General features: G+C 33.6%; 1 protein-coding gene and 2 long non-coding RNA genes across 5 annotated transcripts; 2 read left to right on the plus strand and 1 right to left on the minus strand.

Moving 5' to 3' along the window:
* The first annotated feature begins 711 nt into the window (after window positions 1–711).
* LOC134277423 (uncharacterized) lies at window positions 712–1,690 on the plus strand. Its single transcript, XM_062759754.1, has 4 exons — window positions 712–1,003; window positions 1,168–1,261; window positions 1,378–1,549; window positions 1,686–1,690. Exons 1-4 carry the CDS (start codon window positions 972–974, stop codon window positions 1,688–1,690), a joined length of 303 nt encoding a protein of 100 aa, XP_062615738.1. The 5' UTR covers window positions 712–971.
* A 4-nt stretch (window positions 1,691–1,694) lies between these two features.
* LOC134277433 (uncharacterized) lies at window positions 1,695–3,958 on the plus strand. The gene is made up of 3 exons (XR_009994256.1): window positions 1,695–1,788; window positions 2,359–2,505; window positions 3,237–3,958. It is a non-coding gene; the product is annotated as an uncharacterized LOC134277433 (long non-coding RNA).
* Window positions 3,959–4,608: 650 nt separating this feature from the next.
* LOC134277432 (uncharacterized) lies at window positions 4,609–9,494 on the minus strand. Of its 3 annotated transcripts, none has more exons than XR_009994253.1 (6): window positions 9,378–9,494; window positions 8,866–8,970; window positions 6,762–7,008; window positions 6,308–6,447; window positions 4,834–5,029; window positions 4,609–4,649 (listed from the first exon to the last, which is right to left on the minus strand). It is a non-coding gene; the product is annotated as an uncharacterized LOC134277432 (long non-coding RNA). The 3 variants fall into 3 exon arrangements; XR_009994255.1 differs by having other exon boundaries at window positions 8,866–8,974; window positions 9,378–9,485; XR_009994254.1 differs by having other exon boundaries at window positions 8,866–9,021; window positions 9,378–9,478.
* Between the last annotated feature and the right edge of the window lie 10,565 nt (window positions 9,495–20,059).

Here is a 20,059-nt window from a genome sequence, read left to right on the forward strand (position 1 = left end):
TTCACCCTCCTCGACCGAAGCCAAGAGAGGAAGACCTGTTGACAGTCATATTACCGACTGTAAAAATGTAAATCTTGTATAGAATTTAAGGATATCCGCTCCTCAGCCAAGAAGGATATATATATCAAGTTAACCTGTGAATGAAAAGGTATTTTCTTCTTCTCATGTGGCAGTTTGTAGATATATTCTATATAGTAGATATATTTTACTTCATATAAATACAAAGTTAATAGGTTTTCAAATAACGGGGCGCAATATATACCCATGGATTTTCCAACAGATTGTTGAAAGACCTTATCTTCAAAAATACTACCCGATATATAGATATTATCAATCAGAAACTAAAACATTTTTTCATATCAGCCTAAGAGTACTTGTTTGTACAATCAAAATGTTTTCAACGAAATTACCGGTATTTTGCAAATGAAGAAGAGCGACTGAAGTCAGAAATATACAAGTATAATTTTTACCCCCCCCCCCCCCCTAAAAAAAAGGTCAACGATGTCAAAAAAATGTCATATGATATGTACAATTGGATGCGGCCATTGTAGAGGAACAAGTTGCTCTAATTCAACAAAGAGCACAGATGATGGAGACGACACAAATTAATGAAATAAAGAAAAAATTAGAGATTCTACTTCTAGAGTCACAATATAAAAGCGGGGGTTAGAGTCAGAGGAATCTCGGATTAGTTAATGTTATGCACATGGTTATCTTGTACTTGCAAGTAAATGTAACATTAAAAAAAAAAATAATGAAAAAATAAGTCATTTAGGCTATTTGATAATAACATGCTAAATGAACATGTTTTGCTTTTTAATTCTCCTTCACTCAGTCTTTGTATAATGTATATTTTTAGATGAGCTGATCGCCAACCAGGAGATCAGAATGATCGCATCTGCTCCTGCCACTTTAAGGATGGTAAGAAGGAGGGGGACCCTGCATATTTTGCATGGAATGAAGGAAAGGCCATGGATTTCTCTGATCCTGAATCTACAAAAAGGTGAAATTATTTCTCAAAATATGACAGACATCTTGTTTTTGGATGGTGGGTGGGTGGAGTTTAATTGAGAATATTTTACTAAAAATCTTTAAAAGGGTACATGTATAAACAGAGTAGCTTACAACTGAATAAAAAAATAATTCAAGTTTAATTATTTTACAAAGGAGGAAAAAACTCAAAAGTGAGGAGTCCCTGTCATCTTCACAGATGGACCAGTTGCAGATTCCACAAGCACCAAAATGTCAATATCAAGAAAAAGTAAAGCTCATTTAAAACACCAATGATGACAAATGACCAACACTGAAACATTTTCAATAATTTTTAATAAAATATAAAGTTCTTTTAACTGTACATGATTTACAATATATTTTCAGTTGATATCAGAGCACAACTACTCAGCATCCTGCACATTTAACTGTACTCAAGAAATGCAGCGCCTCTCAACAGAAATACAACTGGAAAAGGAATTGCTTGCCCTAAAAATAGAGTCTAGTAAAAGGAAGCCAATATCAATCCACGATATTTTAAAAATACAACGAAGAGAAGGTACATTTAAAGGAATTCCAATTGTGATTTCCTATTTCCTAACAATATCAGTTACTGTAATAAAAACTTGTTGCCATTGAGGGATGAACATCTTAGATTGACTGTTATGTTAACATATTTTGTTATTATTTGGGAGTTTAGGTCTCTGATCAGCAGGGGCATTTTCTTTATATAAGAAGAAAATGGAGACTCCCTACCCACCCGATGTATTTTGTCGGACAGTTTTCTGTACATTGCAGGTAAAAATTTTATTTATTAACTTTCCAGCCTCTTATTGTAAAGTATATTTTGGGTTCAGTTTTTGCTTTTCTTTAATTTTTAAAAAAAATTATTTAAATTCTCCTTTTCTTAGAATAAAATTCAAAAAGTAGCTTCTGATTGTAATGTATAAGACTACAGACATTGAACTTTGATTTGTTATCAAAAGGATTGATTTAAACTTGTCTAAATTAATTGTAAACAAAAATAAAAGGGGGCACCTGCTATTTCTTTAAGTGTTTTTCACTGGGCGGTGGGGAAACTTTTTTGTACATACTTAAGCAATAGGAGGGATTAGATAAGAATCAATTAGTATATCAGAGTCTTAAAAAATATACTTTGCATAAGCATAAAAAAAATTCTATATCAGTCTTTTTAAAACCTTTGAATTTTGCTTAATTAACTATGATTTATCCAATTTTGGAGCTTTTTACCTAATTCTGGGTAGAATCCACCCTTATGAAATTATTGACTCAATTTTGACTTAATATCACTTTATTAACATCAAAGCACAAAAACAATTCATTGTACAAATATTTTATTTATTACAGTCACCAATATATCCAAATATCATCACCGGCCCAGACGTCATTCACTCCTTTGAATTGTGCTGGTAGCAGTAAGGTGTCATCATTTGAGATGGTCACAGTATCCAATACACTGAAGTCACAGGACTCAAATTTCATACATGTTCACAGGTAGGTGTATAGTCTTTGAAATTACCACAATTGACTAATTCTGGGACAGGTAAGTATGTAAGTATAGGAATGAGAGCACCAAATCCCCGGATGCACACATGGCTTTGTTTGTTATGGAACATTAAACCGAATACTGAATGGGTAGGCGTTACGCCATTGGCTGAAATCAGGTATTTAATTGTTTTCATTTTAAAGTAAAATTAATGACCTTTGAAATAAATGATGGGATGAGGGAATATTACAGAAACTATAGAAATGCCAGGGAAGATTTTAGGAGTGGGGGTTAATTTTTTATGCCGCGTGTTATTTACTGCGAATCTCTATAAGTTGAAAATAACTGCAATTTTGACCTATAAACGCCATGGGACCATATATTTTTTTCAGTATTTTTTGTTAGGGCTTAGAACAAAGTTTGAAATGATGCTAAAGATTTTTCTGAAATTGTCATAGTAAAGTACTGAGAGGGCCTAAGGTTTGTATGGAGTTCTATGGGAAAATAATTAGTGGTCTTTTCCCTATACAAGATGCTGTCTGATGGCGTAGTGTAGAATGTAGCGCAGAATGTTTTCCAAGTCGGCTTAAATGCAAAGGTTTGTTTTAAAATTTATCATAATGACTTGCAAAAATTTAATGCAGTTAAATTTATTGTATTCTTGAAAGATTGACTGTAACACAATTTTTTTTACACAATTACAAATAATCAAATTAATTTTTTTCCAACTTTTTTTCAGGGTCTCTGCCAAAATCTTTTGAGGATTTTTCCTCTGCTAGAGCATCCATGGATGCAAATGAAACAACCCAGGACATCCCAACACATATGGATAATCAGGCCATGGCCTACAGTATGTACAAAAGTTGCCATACTTTTAAAGCAGTAACTTGCGTGCCTCCAAATGCTGCACTTACATTTTGCTCCATGCTGTACCCAGGTTCTACTTCTGATGTAGCTATTGTACGTCACAGCCAAGTTTTACGAAAGTTCAAAGCTGGAGACCTTATTTTGGTGGTCAAAGGTTTCACCATTCATGACCAGTTGCCCCAGGGTGTCTGCTTAATTATAAAAGCTCTTTTATTGACACGAGGCCAGTTTACCATACAAGAAGCAGCACTGTTACAAGATTGCTAAAGCACTTATTCATGTGGAAAGAGCCAACGAGAGGATAAAGAATTACGAGATTCTCCGTCACATACCATCTACTTACAGACCAATCTCAACAAAAATATTTCAACTCTGTTCTTGTCTTGTAAACTTGCAAGCTCCACTTTGGAAAGAAATTAAAGATACATGTACTTATTATAAATTTGCATTGGCGTGTGACAGTATACACTAAACAGTGAAGATATTCATACCAAAGTGCAAGGGATAAGCAAATTTTGATTTGTTATCAATGTCAATGGTTATATTTGTTAACTTTGTAGTATGTTGTAATACATGTACTTCAGAAAATGAAAATCCCTTTTGTTTAGCATGGATTTATTACAAGAATGTTTGGCAATTCGATTCTTCATTTGACAATATAATTTGGAAGAGGGTTTACTTATAATTTTAAATCTCTAGTTTAAAGTATATTTACCTTTAAAGCACAACTCAACAAATTCATGTTTTCAACAATTTATCTATTAAGAAAGACAAAAATGTTACATTTTCACTTTCAGAAAAACATCTTCAATTCATTAATAAAATGATTCTAAATTTTGATATTCTTTTTTTATGTAGTACATAGATTTTATTAATCATCATTGCTATTTAAAAGTCTTATAAGCCAGAAGTTTTATGATGGATTCATTGGATTGTGACATATCATATCATACATTTATGAGACTTGGGAACATTCAACACATTTAACATGATTACCCATTTTCCATTGTTAGAAAATTCTAGAGGTACAAAACTAAGTGTCAAGAAGTTCAAACCAGAACTCAGTTTTCCATCAGTGCTGGAATGAAAATGTTAATGTAGAAATCTATCAGCTTTGGAACATTTGCTGTCCATTCAATGTCTTTTACTATTCTAATCACAATGCAGTCTACTCTTGTCCACACAATTAAGTCGCAGAATGTTTTGTTACATATGTGTAGCTGGCCTTGAATTTGATGATAGTACGGGTGACTGGTTTTCAGGCACAGGGTATCTTGTTTAAGATCTAAAAAAAAATCAAAAAACACTTAAGTTGTGTCATACCAGTATATATCCCCTCCTTTTTCAATATCTTCATACCATATTGAACAGCTGCACTTGTAAATTAATACATGTTTTGAAATCATTTACTCACCAAGATTTTTTTAATTTCAAAGTACTGGACAATACAGATTTTTAATGTTATTTACCTATGAAAAATCCTTCAAATTTTGTGCCCCATCTGCTACTGTTGAAGACGATGCTGTATATGGACACTTCACCTCTACAATATCAGGAATGGCGTCTTTGGCTTCTGGAGTTTGATAAAATACACTGCATGTTGGTGGTCGAACAACTAAGCCATCAGGTGAAGCTCCCAACACTCCGGATTCATGCAACCATATCCTTTCCAGAAAAAATTATAATACTACTGAATGCAAACAAACCATAATACAATTGATTTTGTAATGCAAACAAAGTCTAAGTAGAGCTTTTATAATCCTTCTACTTCAAAAAGCAAATTTTCTGGAATATGTTGGTAACTGAATATTTATGCCCCGCCATGAATATGGCCGGGGCATATAGTGTTTGTCATGTCCGTCTTCCGTCCTTCTGTCCTTCCGTCCCACTTTGTGTTTAGCTCTGTTCAAAGCTAAGTTTCAAAGAAACTATCCAAGATATTTTCATCAAACTTCATATGCTGATAGATATTGATGAGAGCTATGCAACTGCATCAACATTTTTTGACCTTGACCTTTCCTTTGACCTTGACCTGACTTTTCTTAAATAGTGTTTAGCTCTGTTTTAAACATACCATTCAAGATGGTGTTATCAAACTTTACATGTTGATACAAACTTGCATAGATGATGCATCTAGAGATGAACACTATCGGACTTGCTTCAGATGCTGGATCTGACCTAAATTTTCCAGATGAGTGACCAAATTAAAGTTTTTGGAGCAGGTCCATTCTCAAGGAACTATAAGCCCTACTTAGACCAAACTTGCTTGGATGATGGATCTAAGGATGGACACTACCAGACTTGCTTCGGATGCTGGATTTGACCTACATTTTCCAGATGAGTGACCAGGTTGAAGTTTTTGGAGCAGATTTATTCCTAAGGAACTATCAGCCCTACTTAGACCAAACTTGCATGGATGATGCATCTAGGGATGGACACTACCAGACTTGCTTCGGATGCTGGATCTGACTCACATTTTCATTCCCAAGTAACTATAAGCCCTACCTAAACCAAACTTGCATGGATGATGCAGCTAGGGATGGACACTACCAGACTTGCTTCGGATGCTGGATCTGACCTATATTTTCATTCCCAAGTAACTATAAACCCTACCTGAACCAAACTTGCATGGATGATGCATCTAGGGATGGACACTACCAGACTTGCTTTGGATGCTGGACCTACATTTTTATTCCCAACTAACTATAAGCCCTGCCTGAACCAAACTGATCAAATTTTATACATGTACAAATTTCATGTTGCTTTACTAATATATCCTCGGCAGGGCATTCATGTCCTATGGACATATTTCTAGTTTTTTTTTACAATTAGACTTCAGTAATTGATTTCTGTTTTTTTACCAGGATAAGTCCTGTTATTTGTTTTGACACATTGAATGTTAACATGTCAGAGGTTGAATGAATGTTATTTTGTGCTGTATACCTGACTGCTCTACAGCTGCATCAAAGTCCTTTTCATACTTTCTCAAAGCATCATCTTCATGAGTGATACCCCATGCAACAGCCTTGATGGACTCCAGATTGTAAGCCGACATCAGCTGTTTCTTCAGTGACAATGTCAATCTGGAGAAGAAAATATGATTTTTGGTTATTAATCTTATATTTCCTGCATCTTTATGTACAAATATCTAGTCATTACAGTCGAACCTCATTATCTCAAACTCAATGAGACCAAGAAAAATGTTGGAAATATCCGTGGATTCAAGAATAATACATAAAGAGTTATCAAGAATAAAATGTCCCAGTCTTTTATAAATGGTTTGGACTTCAAAATTACTTTGACATATCCATGAAATATGAGATAATGGGTTTGAGATAACAAAGTTTGACTGTAATTTTAAAGGTCTATTTCGCAATAATTTAATCACACGTCTTACCTCCTTTGCTTAGAACTGAGAACTGCACCAAAGTTGGAAGCTGATATGCTATGTTTCCTTACAATTGACCACATTGGGTTGTTTCATTGCCAATGCAGCTCTTTTAATGGATTCAGGGATAATGCATGCTGTAACCATACCATAGGGGTATCAGAATGAACATACTCTGGTGATGTTAACAGGTCTTCAATGAGAGGTACAGGTGGACCAGGTTCACATGGCTCTGGTTCAAGAATCCAATTCAATGCTGAAAATTTTCATTACTTGTGTCATTCTCAAAAATATCATCCATAATATCCATATCACATATACCAAGTATTTATATAAGAGTCCATACATTTCATTTTAGTGAACACTGTCATGGGTTTTTGTAATGTATGCATTACATATCAAATTTACAACTCACTTGCATATATTTGTTCAGAATTGTTCCTGTATATAATTTTGCACGTGGCATTCTTAGTGTGAAAATGCCATGTAAAAATTGGTGCAAATGTACAATTAATATTTACTTAATTATTAACAAGGTTTCATAATGACAGAGTATTTAAATAATAGAAGAATGATCTGATAATTCGCAAGAATATGAAACAAATTATTTTTTTTAATGCAATTGAATAATTTATTTTTCCTTTCAAAAATGTCTGCTCATGTACAAAAATGCTATCATATTTATAATATTGTCTTTCCAATTATTCAAAGGTTGTTATTAATATTTATTACATAGTATGTTCAAAAATTGGGCATTATACATAGCCAACTATATTATACTCCTCATCTTTGTACATTTGTTCACAATTAAAATTAACCATCGGTCAGTAACAAAATAACAGTTTCATAATACTCGTAATATAAAAATCGAATCAAACTTAAATAACAACAATAGTAACACCAAAATCATAACTTCCTTCTTATATTTTACCAATAAACCTTCCAAGGTGCAAAAAACACTGGTCACTTTCATCAGAGGGTCGGTTTAAGGCACTTCAAATATGAAGCAAATTTTTTAACAACTGATTTATTTATATATAATGATTGATCATTTTTAAAAAAAAAAAAAAAAAAACAAGAGGCCCATGGGCCACATCGCTCACCTGTGTGTGGCTAGGAAAAAGTAAAAATTGTTTTTTTATTGAAAAGTTTAAATCCAAAAGTAGTCCCTTGACCAATCATGGCTTTGCTTTTCTTGAGAAGGTTATTTTTAAAGAATTTTCCTATATATTTCTATATAAAATTTGATCATCCTTTGTGGCCCCGTCCTACCCCCGAGGACATGATTTGAACAAACTTGAATCTACACTACCTAAGGATGCTTCCATATAAATATGATCAATCAGGATTTTGCTGTTCTTGAGAAGAAGATTTTTAAAGATTTTTGCTTTATATTTCTATGTAAAACTTTGATCTTCCATTGTGGCCCCGCCCTACCCCGGGGGTTATGATTTGAACAAACTTGAATCGACACTACCTGAGGATGCTTCCATATAAATAGGATCAATTATGGCTTTGTCATTCTTGAGAAGAAGATTTTTGAAGAATTTTCCTATATATATTTTTATGTTAAACTTTGGTCAGCCATTGTGGCTCCGCCCTCCCCCCGGTGCTCATGATTTGAACAAATTTAAATCTACACTACCTGAGGATGTTTCTCCATAAGTTTCATTTTTCCTGGCACAGTGGTTCTTGAGAACAAGATTTTTAAAACATACCATCAAATTTACATTCATTCCCAATTATCTCCCCTTGAATGAGGGTGTGGCCCTTTATTTGAACAAACTTGAATCCCCTTCACTCAAGGATGCTTTGTGGCAAGTTTGGTTGAAATTGGTCCATGGGTTCTAGAGAAGAAGTCGAAAATATGAAAAGTTTACAGACAGACAGATGGACAGACAGACAGACAAACAGCTAGATAGACAAAATGTGATCAGAAAAGAGCTAGAAATGAAACATTCCTCACCACAAAAGCCAGAAGAATATAGGGACCACCACCAGTAACATGTTTCTGGGAAGAACCAAACCAAGCAGAGATAAATATCAATAGTCCTGAATCTTCGATGCAGGACCAAGTACGAGAATTGCTACAAACACTACTCCGGAGACTTACCTATTATCCTATGATGTAACATACTTTGTCCACTGCAGCTGGTTCCCTCATAAGCTGGTAGCGAAGACAGTTCAGGATGTCCTGTCAACTTTGTTCCTCAACTTCCTGTCTTGGACAGAAAAGCAATAAGTGGAAATCTTTAGTGTTGCCTAGTGACTTTGAATTAAAAAGAAAGTTGCAAGATTGTGAAGGGGGGGGGGGGGGGGGTTCTGATGCTGTGCATTTTAATTAAATGTACGAAATCTGTATTTCACAGTTTAATGCATTCATGTATTTTGTGAATTGTCTTAGGATTCGTGTAATAATTGTTGCTATGTATTATTAAGCACTAAATCTATTCAACTGCATGTGTAAATGGGGAAAATGTGAATATGTAAATGATGTATAATTGCAATGTGTAAAATGTGACATTTTCTTATATGAGGGAGTCAGTGTTCATGTAATTTTTTTTTCATTAATTATTTTATTTATCTTGATAAAATTATTTCAATTAACAATATTGTTTTTCTTACCAGTCTGATGAACTCAACAAAGGTTACAGAGGTGAATGGTAGAAATATGGGTATTACAGGTGTCAAAACTCTTCGTTGAAGACCAGACTGCATGCCGCAATGTAAAATCACCATTTTTGATCTTTAAAAGGGGAGGCTACTCCTGAAATCAAAGAAATTGTCATAAAAATGAGTAACCTGATTTTCTTTAGGTCTCACACAAGGAAATAATTTCACTATATGTTACTATATAGCTTTAATTAAATAAATTAATTAACTAGACTCTCAGCAGATAATTCATGAATGAGAAAAAAGATTAATGCTTAGACAAAATTTGAGATCAGAAAAAATATACCCCTTATGCGGCTTTTAAGAAAGAAAATTGAGACTAAACATACCTATACCCCGAAATACACATGGGCAAATAGCCAACACACCATCGAGGAAGTTACATCGATCATGCGTACCTAAAAAAAAGGAGTTCCCTTTGATTCAGTGGCACAATTCTGCTGATATGATATTCCTAGTGCATGAGTCCAAAATTAAAACTGTAGACCTACGTAAAGTTCCTGAAAATGAAAAAAGAAAAGAAATATTATTGTCTCTATATACATCATACATAGAACTACATTTGTTCATTTTAATTAGCTATCTCCTTGCATAAGACCTTTAAGGGTAATTTTATGCTATTTACCATGTGCACTGATTGCCATAAAACTAAAGAAAAAATACCAGCCTTACAAAGTCACTTAACCATGACCTTTGACATACCTTACTAAGAATACCCTGGACAATTTGGTTTAACTTAAGACTTCTGAATTTTTAAATGCAGGTTTTGATAAATTAACCATTTAATATACTTATGAGCTCATAAAACTGTTCTTTAAAACTGTATGATAAAGAGTGTAAAAACTTTGAAACATGTTTGGAAAGTATTATCACACATGTGATATTATGGGATAAATTATCACCACAGAAAGATCAAAGAAAATCACTGCAGATATGCAACAATAATTCTTATCATTGTTTATTGTATGTCAAGTCTAGAATATGATATATCATTACAAATATTATGATTTTTAGCCGGGCACATTGCTCGTAGAGCAATGCTCAGCTATTGCGATGGTGAGCAACAGAAAATGCTGCTTCTTCACCGCCAAATTGAGTTTATGAGTAAAAGTATGGTACGTGCACCAGCCGCTGTTGAGAAAACAAAATCCATTCAACACCTTAAGAAATAGTAAATTGAATATTTTTATCATAATATTAAATTGTTTAATATTTTTTCCTGGCTCCTTTGACTAATATTTTACAAAGTATAATTCAACGGGTGCGAAAGGTTTTCACCAGGTATCCCTGTCTGCATCATATTCTATAAACTTACAATATAATTAAAATTAGATGTTAGATCTGCTCGCATACTCGCCACACTAACATCTAACAAGTCATCCCATTGAGGGTCACGTAAGAGGTTAAATTCGGAACGCCTCAAGATTTATTCGCTTCAACAATATATGATGATTTTGCCAGCTGTGATTTGATTAATTGATAGAATTTGACCTCTGACGTGACCCTCAACGGGATGTTGTTAGATGTTAGTGTAGCGAGTATGCAAGCGGATCTAACATCTAATTTGAATTAGATCAGTCCAGTCCAATACGAAAAATCGTAATGTTACGAAATTTCGTAATATTATTCTTATATTACTATTTTTCGTAATATAGTTAAATTACGGAAACTCGTAATATAGCAAGTTGAGAGAGAATATATTACGAGTTTTCGTAATGCAAGACAAATTAAGCATTGAAAGAAAATGAATGATGTTTAGGGAAGTATGACGTCAGAAATACATTATGCCCCAATGGTACTAGTATCACGTGGTCATCTTGGTCAGTGACGTCTATCGAAAAGTATGGAAATGCAAGAAGAAAGTAACAATGGTAATGGGTGAGTGAACATTTTGTTTTTTTATTCTTATATAAGAATTTTCCCAAGGATGGGAACAATTTTCCATAAAATTTCAATGTATCCTCAAACTTGTCACAATGGTCTATAATCCCCGAATTCCCTATATTTTTCCCGAAGTCTACCCTGAAAATCAGACCCTCATCTCAAATAACGAGATGTTACGAGAGATTACTTGTAAGACTCTCACTAGGCTCTGAATCTGCTTGCACTTGGATCAAATGCACCAAAACAAAGAAAATCCACTAACCATACATATCCACGATATCATAATGATGAAACCAGAGACCAATAATCTCTGATGAAACATAACAAAGAGATTGTATCAGAAAAAAGGGAAGTTACTCTCAGAAGAGTTAGAAATTGCTTATATTACGAATTTTAGTAATATTACGATTTTTCGTATTGGACTGGACTGTAGATTGATTCTATAAATAAAGGTTGTACTATCAGGCTAACACAAATGCAGGGAACATCATTAATGACTTAATGCAAATCTCCCTGCTGAGGACACATCAGTGCAGAGACGTTTGACCTTAATCTTGCTGCATCGGTGTTTATTTACTTCTGTTTGTATATAAAGCCGGATTACCCCGACACAATACGTGATAAATATTTTTCGCTGTTAATTTCTAGCTATATTTTATTTTATTTTTAAAACTTAATTTAATATTATACATGCCATTGAGATATTTTTGTGTGTATTACATATTCTCTAAACGTCTGAACGTGATTTTAAACTGTCACCACAGTCCTTGTTCATTATCCTGTAAATGAGCCCGGCTCAATACATTTACTATAAAAATAATTGGACAAATTTGTGAATGACAATATTCAATGATGCATAGCAATTAATCTTTTCCAGACATTCCCCTTCTCCTAAAAATTTGTCGTGTTATTTATTTATTTATTGCAAAGTCGTCCCTGGACTAGGGCTACGGTCAATGCAGCTGCAATGGGCCATGCAATTTCGAACCCTGCGTGGTGAGAGTTTGTCCCGAGACACAGTTAGATTATTCTAACTAGCACCAATATAGAATAAATCATACCGATTAATCAACATCACTACAATATGAGGACGTAAAAATAGGATAAAACATCCTTTAGCTGTTTAGTCCAGCAATAAGCCACTAAATTGTTTTTGATGTACCTTCAAACAAATCAAATTAATGTTCTTGATTCCCACTTTTCACGTTATGACTGACTTAGTGCTTCTTGATACCAAAACAATTTTTCTATTACCTATAATTTTGACTTTAGGTTGAATTCGTCAATTTCATGCTTGCGAAGTTGTGTCAATGTGTGCATTACGACCGCTCCGGCTACTTTCGTTATTTATAACCAATGAAAATTGTCCTTACTTTTCTGTTGCGTCATGCAATTTTATTGTACGCATCACTGAATTGTAGAACACACATCACAAGATTTCGAATATACATCACAAGATTATCGAACATACATCACAAGATTTCGAATATACATCACAAGATTATCAAACATACATCACAAGATTTCGAATATACATCACAAGATTTCGAACATACATCACAAGATTATAGAATATACATCACAAGATTTCGAATATACATCACAAGATATTGAATATACATCACAAGATTTTGAACATACATCACAAGATATTGAATATACATCACAAGATTATAGAATATACATCACAAGATTTCGAATATACATCACAAGATTTCGAACATACATCACAAGATTTCGAATATACATCACAAGATTATCAAACATACATCACAAGATTTCGAATATACATCACAAGATTTGAAACATACATCACAAGATTATAGAATATACATCACAAGTTTAAGAATATGCATCACAAGATATTGAATATACATCACAAGATTTTGAACATACATCACAAGATTTTGAATATACATCACAAGATTTTGAATATACATCACAAGATTTTGAATATACATCACAAGATTTTGAATATACATCACAAGATTTCGAACATACATCACAAGATTTTGAATATACATCACAAGATTTTGAATATACATCACAAGATTTCGAACATACATCACAAGATTTTGAATATACATCACAAGATTATCAAATATTGCAACGTTTGACATGCCATAGCCTTAAACTTGAAATATGATTGAATGTAAAGTCTAGAACTTAAGTGATTTAAAATATTTGTATACTAAATATTTACCGAGTCAATTTCTTTGTTGGAACATTGAAGCTTATACTAAATTTAAAGGGGGAAAAAAAGGTTGTTTAAGCGGTTTTTTCTTACGCAAAATTTGGTGATTTAAAAAGGCAATGTTTAAAATCACAGATCGTAGTCTGTATTCCGGTATCAAAGAATCCAATTATGGACTTTCCTTGTCATTTTCAAGGAGACTAATAAAAGTTTCACAGAGACAGGATAATCTTTGGAGCGAATGTGATGAAGAACCAACTGTTTATTAAATACCCTTTCATATACGGGTATTTCATGGTGATAACGAACATTATTCAAGCTCAAAAGTCCATTTAACAATACAAAATAGGAGCAGAGCAAACACGGACCTCCAAAACATCAGAGGTGGGAGCAGGTGCCATGGAGGATTGAGCATCCCTTGCCAACCGGTCAGAGTCGCCGTGTGCTCCTTGTCATGATCGGGAAATGACGGGAAAATCCCTTGACAATTCAGAGTATAAAACATAATCTAACAATTTATATAAAAAATTATCAGTCAGTATTTGACCCAATGATAAACTGTATTTTCTGACAAGGTCATTGTATCGGCCATAAAACTTACGAAATGATGACTTTAAACGAGACTGCTGATATTCTTGTTTCATCAACTTGTTTCTCAATAATTTACCTCGTTTTAGATTTTTTGTCCCCCGCTTGAAAAGTGGGGGATATTAATTTGGGTCTGTCCGTCCGTCTGTCTAGCTGTCCGTCCGTCCGTCCGTCCGTCATTCTGTCTGTCTGTAACGCTTTCGTTTCCACACGATATCTCGAGAATCCTTTGAGCTTTCGCAATGAAATTTGGCATAGCAACTCCCTATGGACTAAAGAAGAACCCTATTGATTTTGAGGTCAAAGGTCACGGTCATAAATTTGCAAAGTCTGTCTGTTATAACACTTTCGTTTCTGAGCAATATCTCAAGAACCCTTTGGCTTTTGCAATGAAATTTGGCATAACAATTCCCTGTAGTCTCCGGAAGACCTCCATTTGATTTTGAGATCAAAAGGTCAAAGTTCAAGGTCGTAAATTTATACATTCTGTCTGTGTATAACACTATCCCTTCTGGGCGATATTTCAAGAGGATTTTGAGTTTTTGCAATGTAATTTCATGCCAAAACTCCCTAGAACCTCTATCACCCCTCTCAAAGTGTCCCGCCCCGTTTGTTTTAGTAGTATTGATTGTATAAGATGTCGCTATTTTTAGCACATGGGCATGAGGAGAGTTATTACGTATAAAACAGGTTCTCGGTGGACTTTGTATTCTTATTACATCTAGTAGAAGGTTAAATTAGACACCATGCATTGTGTAAAACTTTGACAATTTCGAACGTGATTATATACGTGTATGTGATAGTATGTGACTCATTTTTAGCATTTAGTTTTCTTCTGTGGCAATCAGTTCGATCTGTTGTCTAGTGGTTTGTCTAACGCTTCACATGTGAGAGGTGACGGGTTCGAATCCCGGCCGAACCATTTTCTTTTTTTTTTGAAATACTTTTTTTTAATAAATGATAGCATGTGAAATGAAAAATCTATGAGGTCTGGCTTGCACAAACTCATGAAATAATCATTACAGTGTGATAAATATTCCTTATAAAAAGGATCTTCTATACACATAATAAAGAATAAGCAATCAAATCTTTTTATACATATTGGCATATTTTATTTGCTTCAGTATACATGTATACATTCAATACTTCTACAATAATGGCATAATAATTCAGTCAGGGGATCCGACTCGATCCCCCCTCCCCCCGAACTGCGCATGGTTTACTTTTTCCCTAAGCGGGGGACACAAATTCTCTGAATTAGCTTGTTTATATGCGTAGAGTATGCATTCGTGTATCGAATCAACTGAGAGATATAAACTCCGTATGCAGGTGATGAAGGTATTTTGCTGCATAAGGCAGGAAAGTCAAGACGATTGAAAAATTAAAGCCATCACGTTTATACTTGTATCACAAAGTTTGGTTGTTAGATTACCATTAACGTCTTTTCAAGAAAATATCTAAATATGAAACAGATGTGTCAGACTGGTATCTCTGACATGTAATTCAAGCTCACCGGGATATAATCGTATCGACATAAGAATGAAAATAACTATTGTTTTAATTGACAATACGAAGTCGATATATCTAAATGAAGGTCACAACAAGTTTTTTTTTCTTTTCACGTATAAGATTTTGAACAAATTCTGCAAGGATCATGTCTCCAACAACCACATAAATATTGTCAATCAGAAAATCAAGCATCTTTTTAGTATCAATTTCAGAGTACTTGTGTGTACATGTAGGTGGGATCAGAATGTTTTAAAATAATTTTGCAAATGACCAATAACAAGGTAAGTTTTACGAGTTTCATTTTTATTGAAAAGGCAGCTGTCAATGACATCAAAAAGTCTGGACTTTGATTTATCGGGGGGAATAGTTGGGTATAAAGTTGAAAGGACGTAAGTTTTTAAATTTTTGGTTTGTTTAAATTTTCTGATTTCAAGTTTTCCAAAAATTCCTTGGAATTTTTAAGTACCCACACCTGATTTACATCACTTCTCAAATATATTGTTGTACAGTACGCCTGGAGTTCTCCTTCACCACTGTAAAAATTTTAGTGAGGATTTCTATGGCACGCCAAATTCACAAAAATGAGATAAACCTACTTTCACAATTGATAAACTAGGTTTATCGACTGTAAACTATAGTTTACAAATAGTTAACTATAGTTAACGATTCGTTAAGTATAGTTTTCATCTGTAAAACTATATTTAACGGTTGTTAACTATAGTTTACGAATGATAATCTAAGTTTATCTGTCTGTAATAAGCGTTAACAGTAGATTTTGTTGATAAACATAGATTCACGTTTGTAAACTGTAGTTTACAATCGTAAACTATAGTTAAGAGTTGTTAATCATAGTTTCACAAATCGTGAAACTATATTTATCAGATCGTTAACTATAGTTAACGGTTTGTAAACTATAGTTTACAAATCGTGAAACTGTATTTATCAGATAATCTATGTTTTGCAATCGCAAATGATTGTTTTCGGTATTAAGTATAGTTTACGGTTGTGAAACATAGATTATCGCGTTTACAGATGTAAAATATAGATTAACGTTGTTAACTATAGTTTACAATCCGTAAACTATAGTTTACAACCGATAAACCTAGTTTATCGGTTGTGAAACTATGATTAGCTCATTTTTGTGAATTTGGCGTGCCATAGATTTCCCATGAATGACTATGCTAACGTCTCTGTGTGTGTTTAAAATGTCCCATCAAGATGCTGTGGACTGAAGAGATTGCCCACACTATCGATGTTGTCATTGCACATCGTGGATACAATATGAATATCGAAAGGCCAGGCCTGGTTTTCTAACCCAATATCTCGTTGTGTACGGAAAGGTGTACTCAGTGATGGGCTATCTGTATGATGGTCTCTTCTATATAATTCTTACTTTCATTGATAAAATAGAATGATCATGTAAACTAAATTGGTTCAATCTATAGGAGCCGCTGTTCCATATTGTTAAATTGACATACATGCAGTTTAATAGTGCATTGTACACATTTTGGGGAAAAAAGACCATATGCTCTAATATTATTTTATTAAGTGAACCCTTGGATAAGCCCACAAAGATTACCCTCTATTCTGTAGACAACATTAGAAGATTTTTCCAGGTTTTGGTATAGAAACACTGTCCAGTAAGATTACTAGTAAAAGCAGAGTTAGTAATTAAAACATCACAGGTTTTGCCGTTTTTCACAAAACAATTTGAAATAGAAAACAGGGGGTCGGAGAATTAATGTTTTGTTTTCAGAATTCTTTATAATTCCAAGCATCGATCAGAGGAATATCATCTTCAATTTTGTTAAACAAATGTATCTAAACTGGTTTTGGAAATAGTTTCATCTTTTGAACATCGATGTTTTCCCCTGATTTTTGTATGGTGGGAAATAAAAGATTTTTGATGGGGATACGATTTTAACTGAATGCTGTTAATTAAATTAAACAAGTCTAAGGGTATGAGTAGAACTTCTATTTATTTTGTCTTATAAAAATATTGACATAAAATCTTCGAGAATAAAGATTTACTGCAGAAATCCTGTCAGAGTATTTATATTCACCCTTTCAATTCTCATAAAACGATGCATTAAAACAGATTCCAGAGTCGTTATATTTGGAAATGGATTTGAGTCAACATTAAGGGCGCGCTTTCCGACACACAGCCAATATAACGGTCCAGGGTATATTTGAGGTGTTCCCATGCAGACACACTCCGTCAGTTTTATGACGTTCTGTACTGGATACGAAATCTACGAAAGCAATCTTCCACAATCAATCATCTCCTTTAATGATTTAATTTAATCAAAGAGTTAATGCTTGTTACAATAGAGAGAGTCTTGGACAATTGAGAGCCCTCGTTTACACAAGAGTAGTCGATTGAGTGGTGTTAAAGTAACCTAGAGATTCGGTATACTGTAATAAAAGAACAAACCCAAGAGTTTAATGACTTACATTCAGTTAGAAACATGAATTCCCTACACCTAGCAATAATAGAACTTAGTATAATCATGTGTGAGTAAAACTTATACCCTGCGATCAAACACCCCTAATGTAATACTTTGTTTACAATTTGGATTTAGAATGCCCTGATACTTATTGGAATAACTCTTCGATGACTGTAAAGTTTTAGAAGTTTTTGTGAACCATGTATGGGAGATATATTAACTCTTTTAGAGTACAGGTAAGCAAAATATACTGTAAAGTGTTAGGATGCACTCATCTTTATTCTTATTTGGTATATATAATTTCTTTTTTGAAAAGTAATTATTTATATTCCCAATGACGCGATCTCAGCATTTAAAACATAAATATCTTCTAGTAATTGTGGACCTTTATATTGCCGTTAATCACCCGGTTCTTGACATCATACATGAATGGTGTCTATAAACAGCAATGAAAATACACATTCTTTAAATGGATTTTGTAATTTTGATATCGGCATATAATCGATCCATGATTTGTGTTCCACGGACGGATTTGTGTGTTGCTTACGTCTACGGATCGGTCACAAAGCACTGAATTAACACTGAATGTGTTAAAGTTTATATAGCCCATGCAGTACATGTATTTGGGGCAGTATAATAATTTTATACATGTATAAATTTGATAAATTATATCACCTATTCTATTAGCTGCAGAACTGTATCGTTATGGTTTTACATGTTAGTCTTTGACCATGGTTAAAGACTACATAATATACATGTATAAAACCTAACTAAACGTGTGAGTTCTGTAGCTACTATATTCGACCAGATAATATCATCTAATTGTATTGATGACCATCTGGTACATGTATTTGAGTTAACAGGTTTATAACTTTTTCGAATAGGCGATATCACCATTTCAAATCAAACGGGTGTTATTCATATAAATAAAGATAATAATGCTTGTTTTCAATTATTGGATGAGAGAGAGAGAGAGAGAGAGATAGAGAGAGAGAGAGAGAGAGACTATAATCTAATGAACTGGCAAACCAAACCAAGTCCAATCATGAAAAGAAATTGAAGTCATTTACTGATACCTGTATTTTACCTTTTAATGATTTCACTCAAAGAATTAGATATTTTTTTTAACGGAATATGATTTAAGCAGCATAATGTCCTTTTCCAAGAATAAAAGAAAAATTCAAATACATATTTTTGTGAATAAATGTATGTACATCGAAAGTCGCGTCCAGTCGGTCTAGCACCATTTTGCGTTTATCTGCACACCATATTTCTTTTTGGGTTGAACAATTACGTTTAATTGTCCCTCATTTTCAATGGTTGATTTATTTATGAAGAAGGAAATTAAAGAAGCATCGTTTTTTAAATACCCTCTCCTGCCTCATATATCTTAATTTGAGTGTACGCAAATAATGAAGCCTGCAAAAAAATCAACTTTTATACTATAAAAGAGGCGAAGTTCTGATCTTTACTCCGTATTATATGAATAGTGGTAAATAAGTATATTTTAGGTACAGCAGCTAGTAAGCAAAAACAAAGTTAAAGTCCCTTCACATAGAAATATAGTCATTGTAATATCAGCTTCATCTAAATCGTGTTCGCCTGGATAGTTATTGACCACACAGCGCTATCTTTCGATTAGTCTTGGTTTACTTTCCCCCAAAAGTTCCAGTTTTATTGTGTGCGATTGGTCTTCGGGAAATGAACTTGGAAAGGCCGCGACGATTCTCAATAATGGTCAAAATATCACAAAGATGGATCAACTCCAGGGGGCGGGAAATGCAATGCTTATTGCATTCATCTTGATATGACTGAATGTTTTACCTATCAATCCATTTGTCAATAAATGATGAGTAAGAAAGGGATGCAATTTTTAAAAATGTACTTTTTCAAGTATAGTTTTATAATAGCATATCATGTAATATTCTAAAGTGAAATATCTTGGCTTCCTATATACACTCCAGACATAGCCGGGTTGACGCAATAACTTCTGTTCTCGGACAGATCGAATA

This window comes from Saccostrea cucullata, unplaced genomic scaffold, assembly GCF_032062105.1.
Source record: "Saccostrea cucullata isolate Sc308-1 unplaced genomic scaffold, CSIRO_AGI_Scuc_v1 ctg98, whole genome shotgun sequence".
In the NCBI taxonomy this organism is placed as follows: Eukaryota; Metazoa; Mollusca; class Bivalvia; order Ostreida; family Ostreidae; genus Saccostrea; species Saccostrea cuccullata.

Bases quoted from the DNA above. Each gene is read 5' to 3' on its own strand.
- LOC134277423 (XM_062759754.1), top strand. From the start codon at position 972: ATGGATTTCTCTGATCCTGAATCTACAAAAAG. The intron at 1,004-1,167 runs GTGAAATTATTT...TATTTTACAAAG, and splicing joins GATCCTGAATCTACAAAAAG to GAGGAAAAAACTCAAAAGTG. The intron at 1,262-1,377 runs GTAAAGCTCATT...ATATATTTTCAG, and splicing joins AATGTCAATATCAAGAAAAA to TTGATATCAGAGCACAACTA.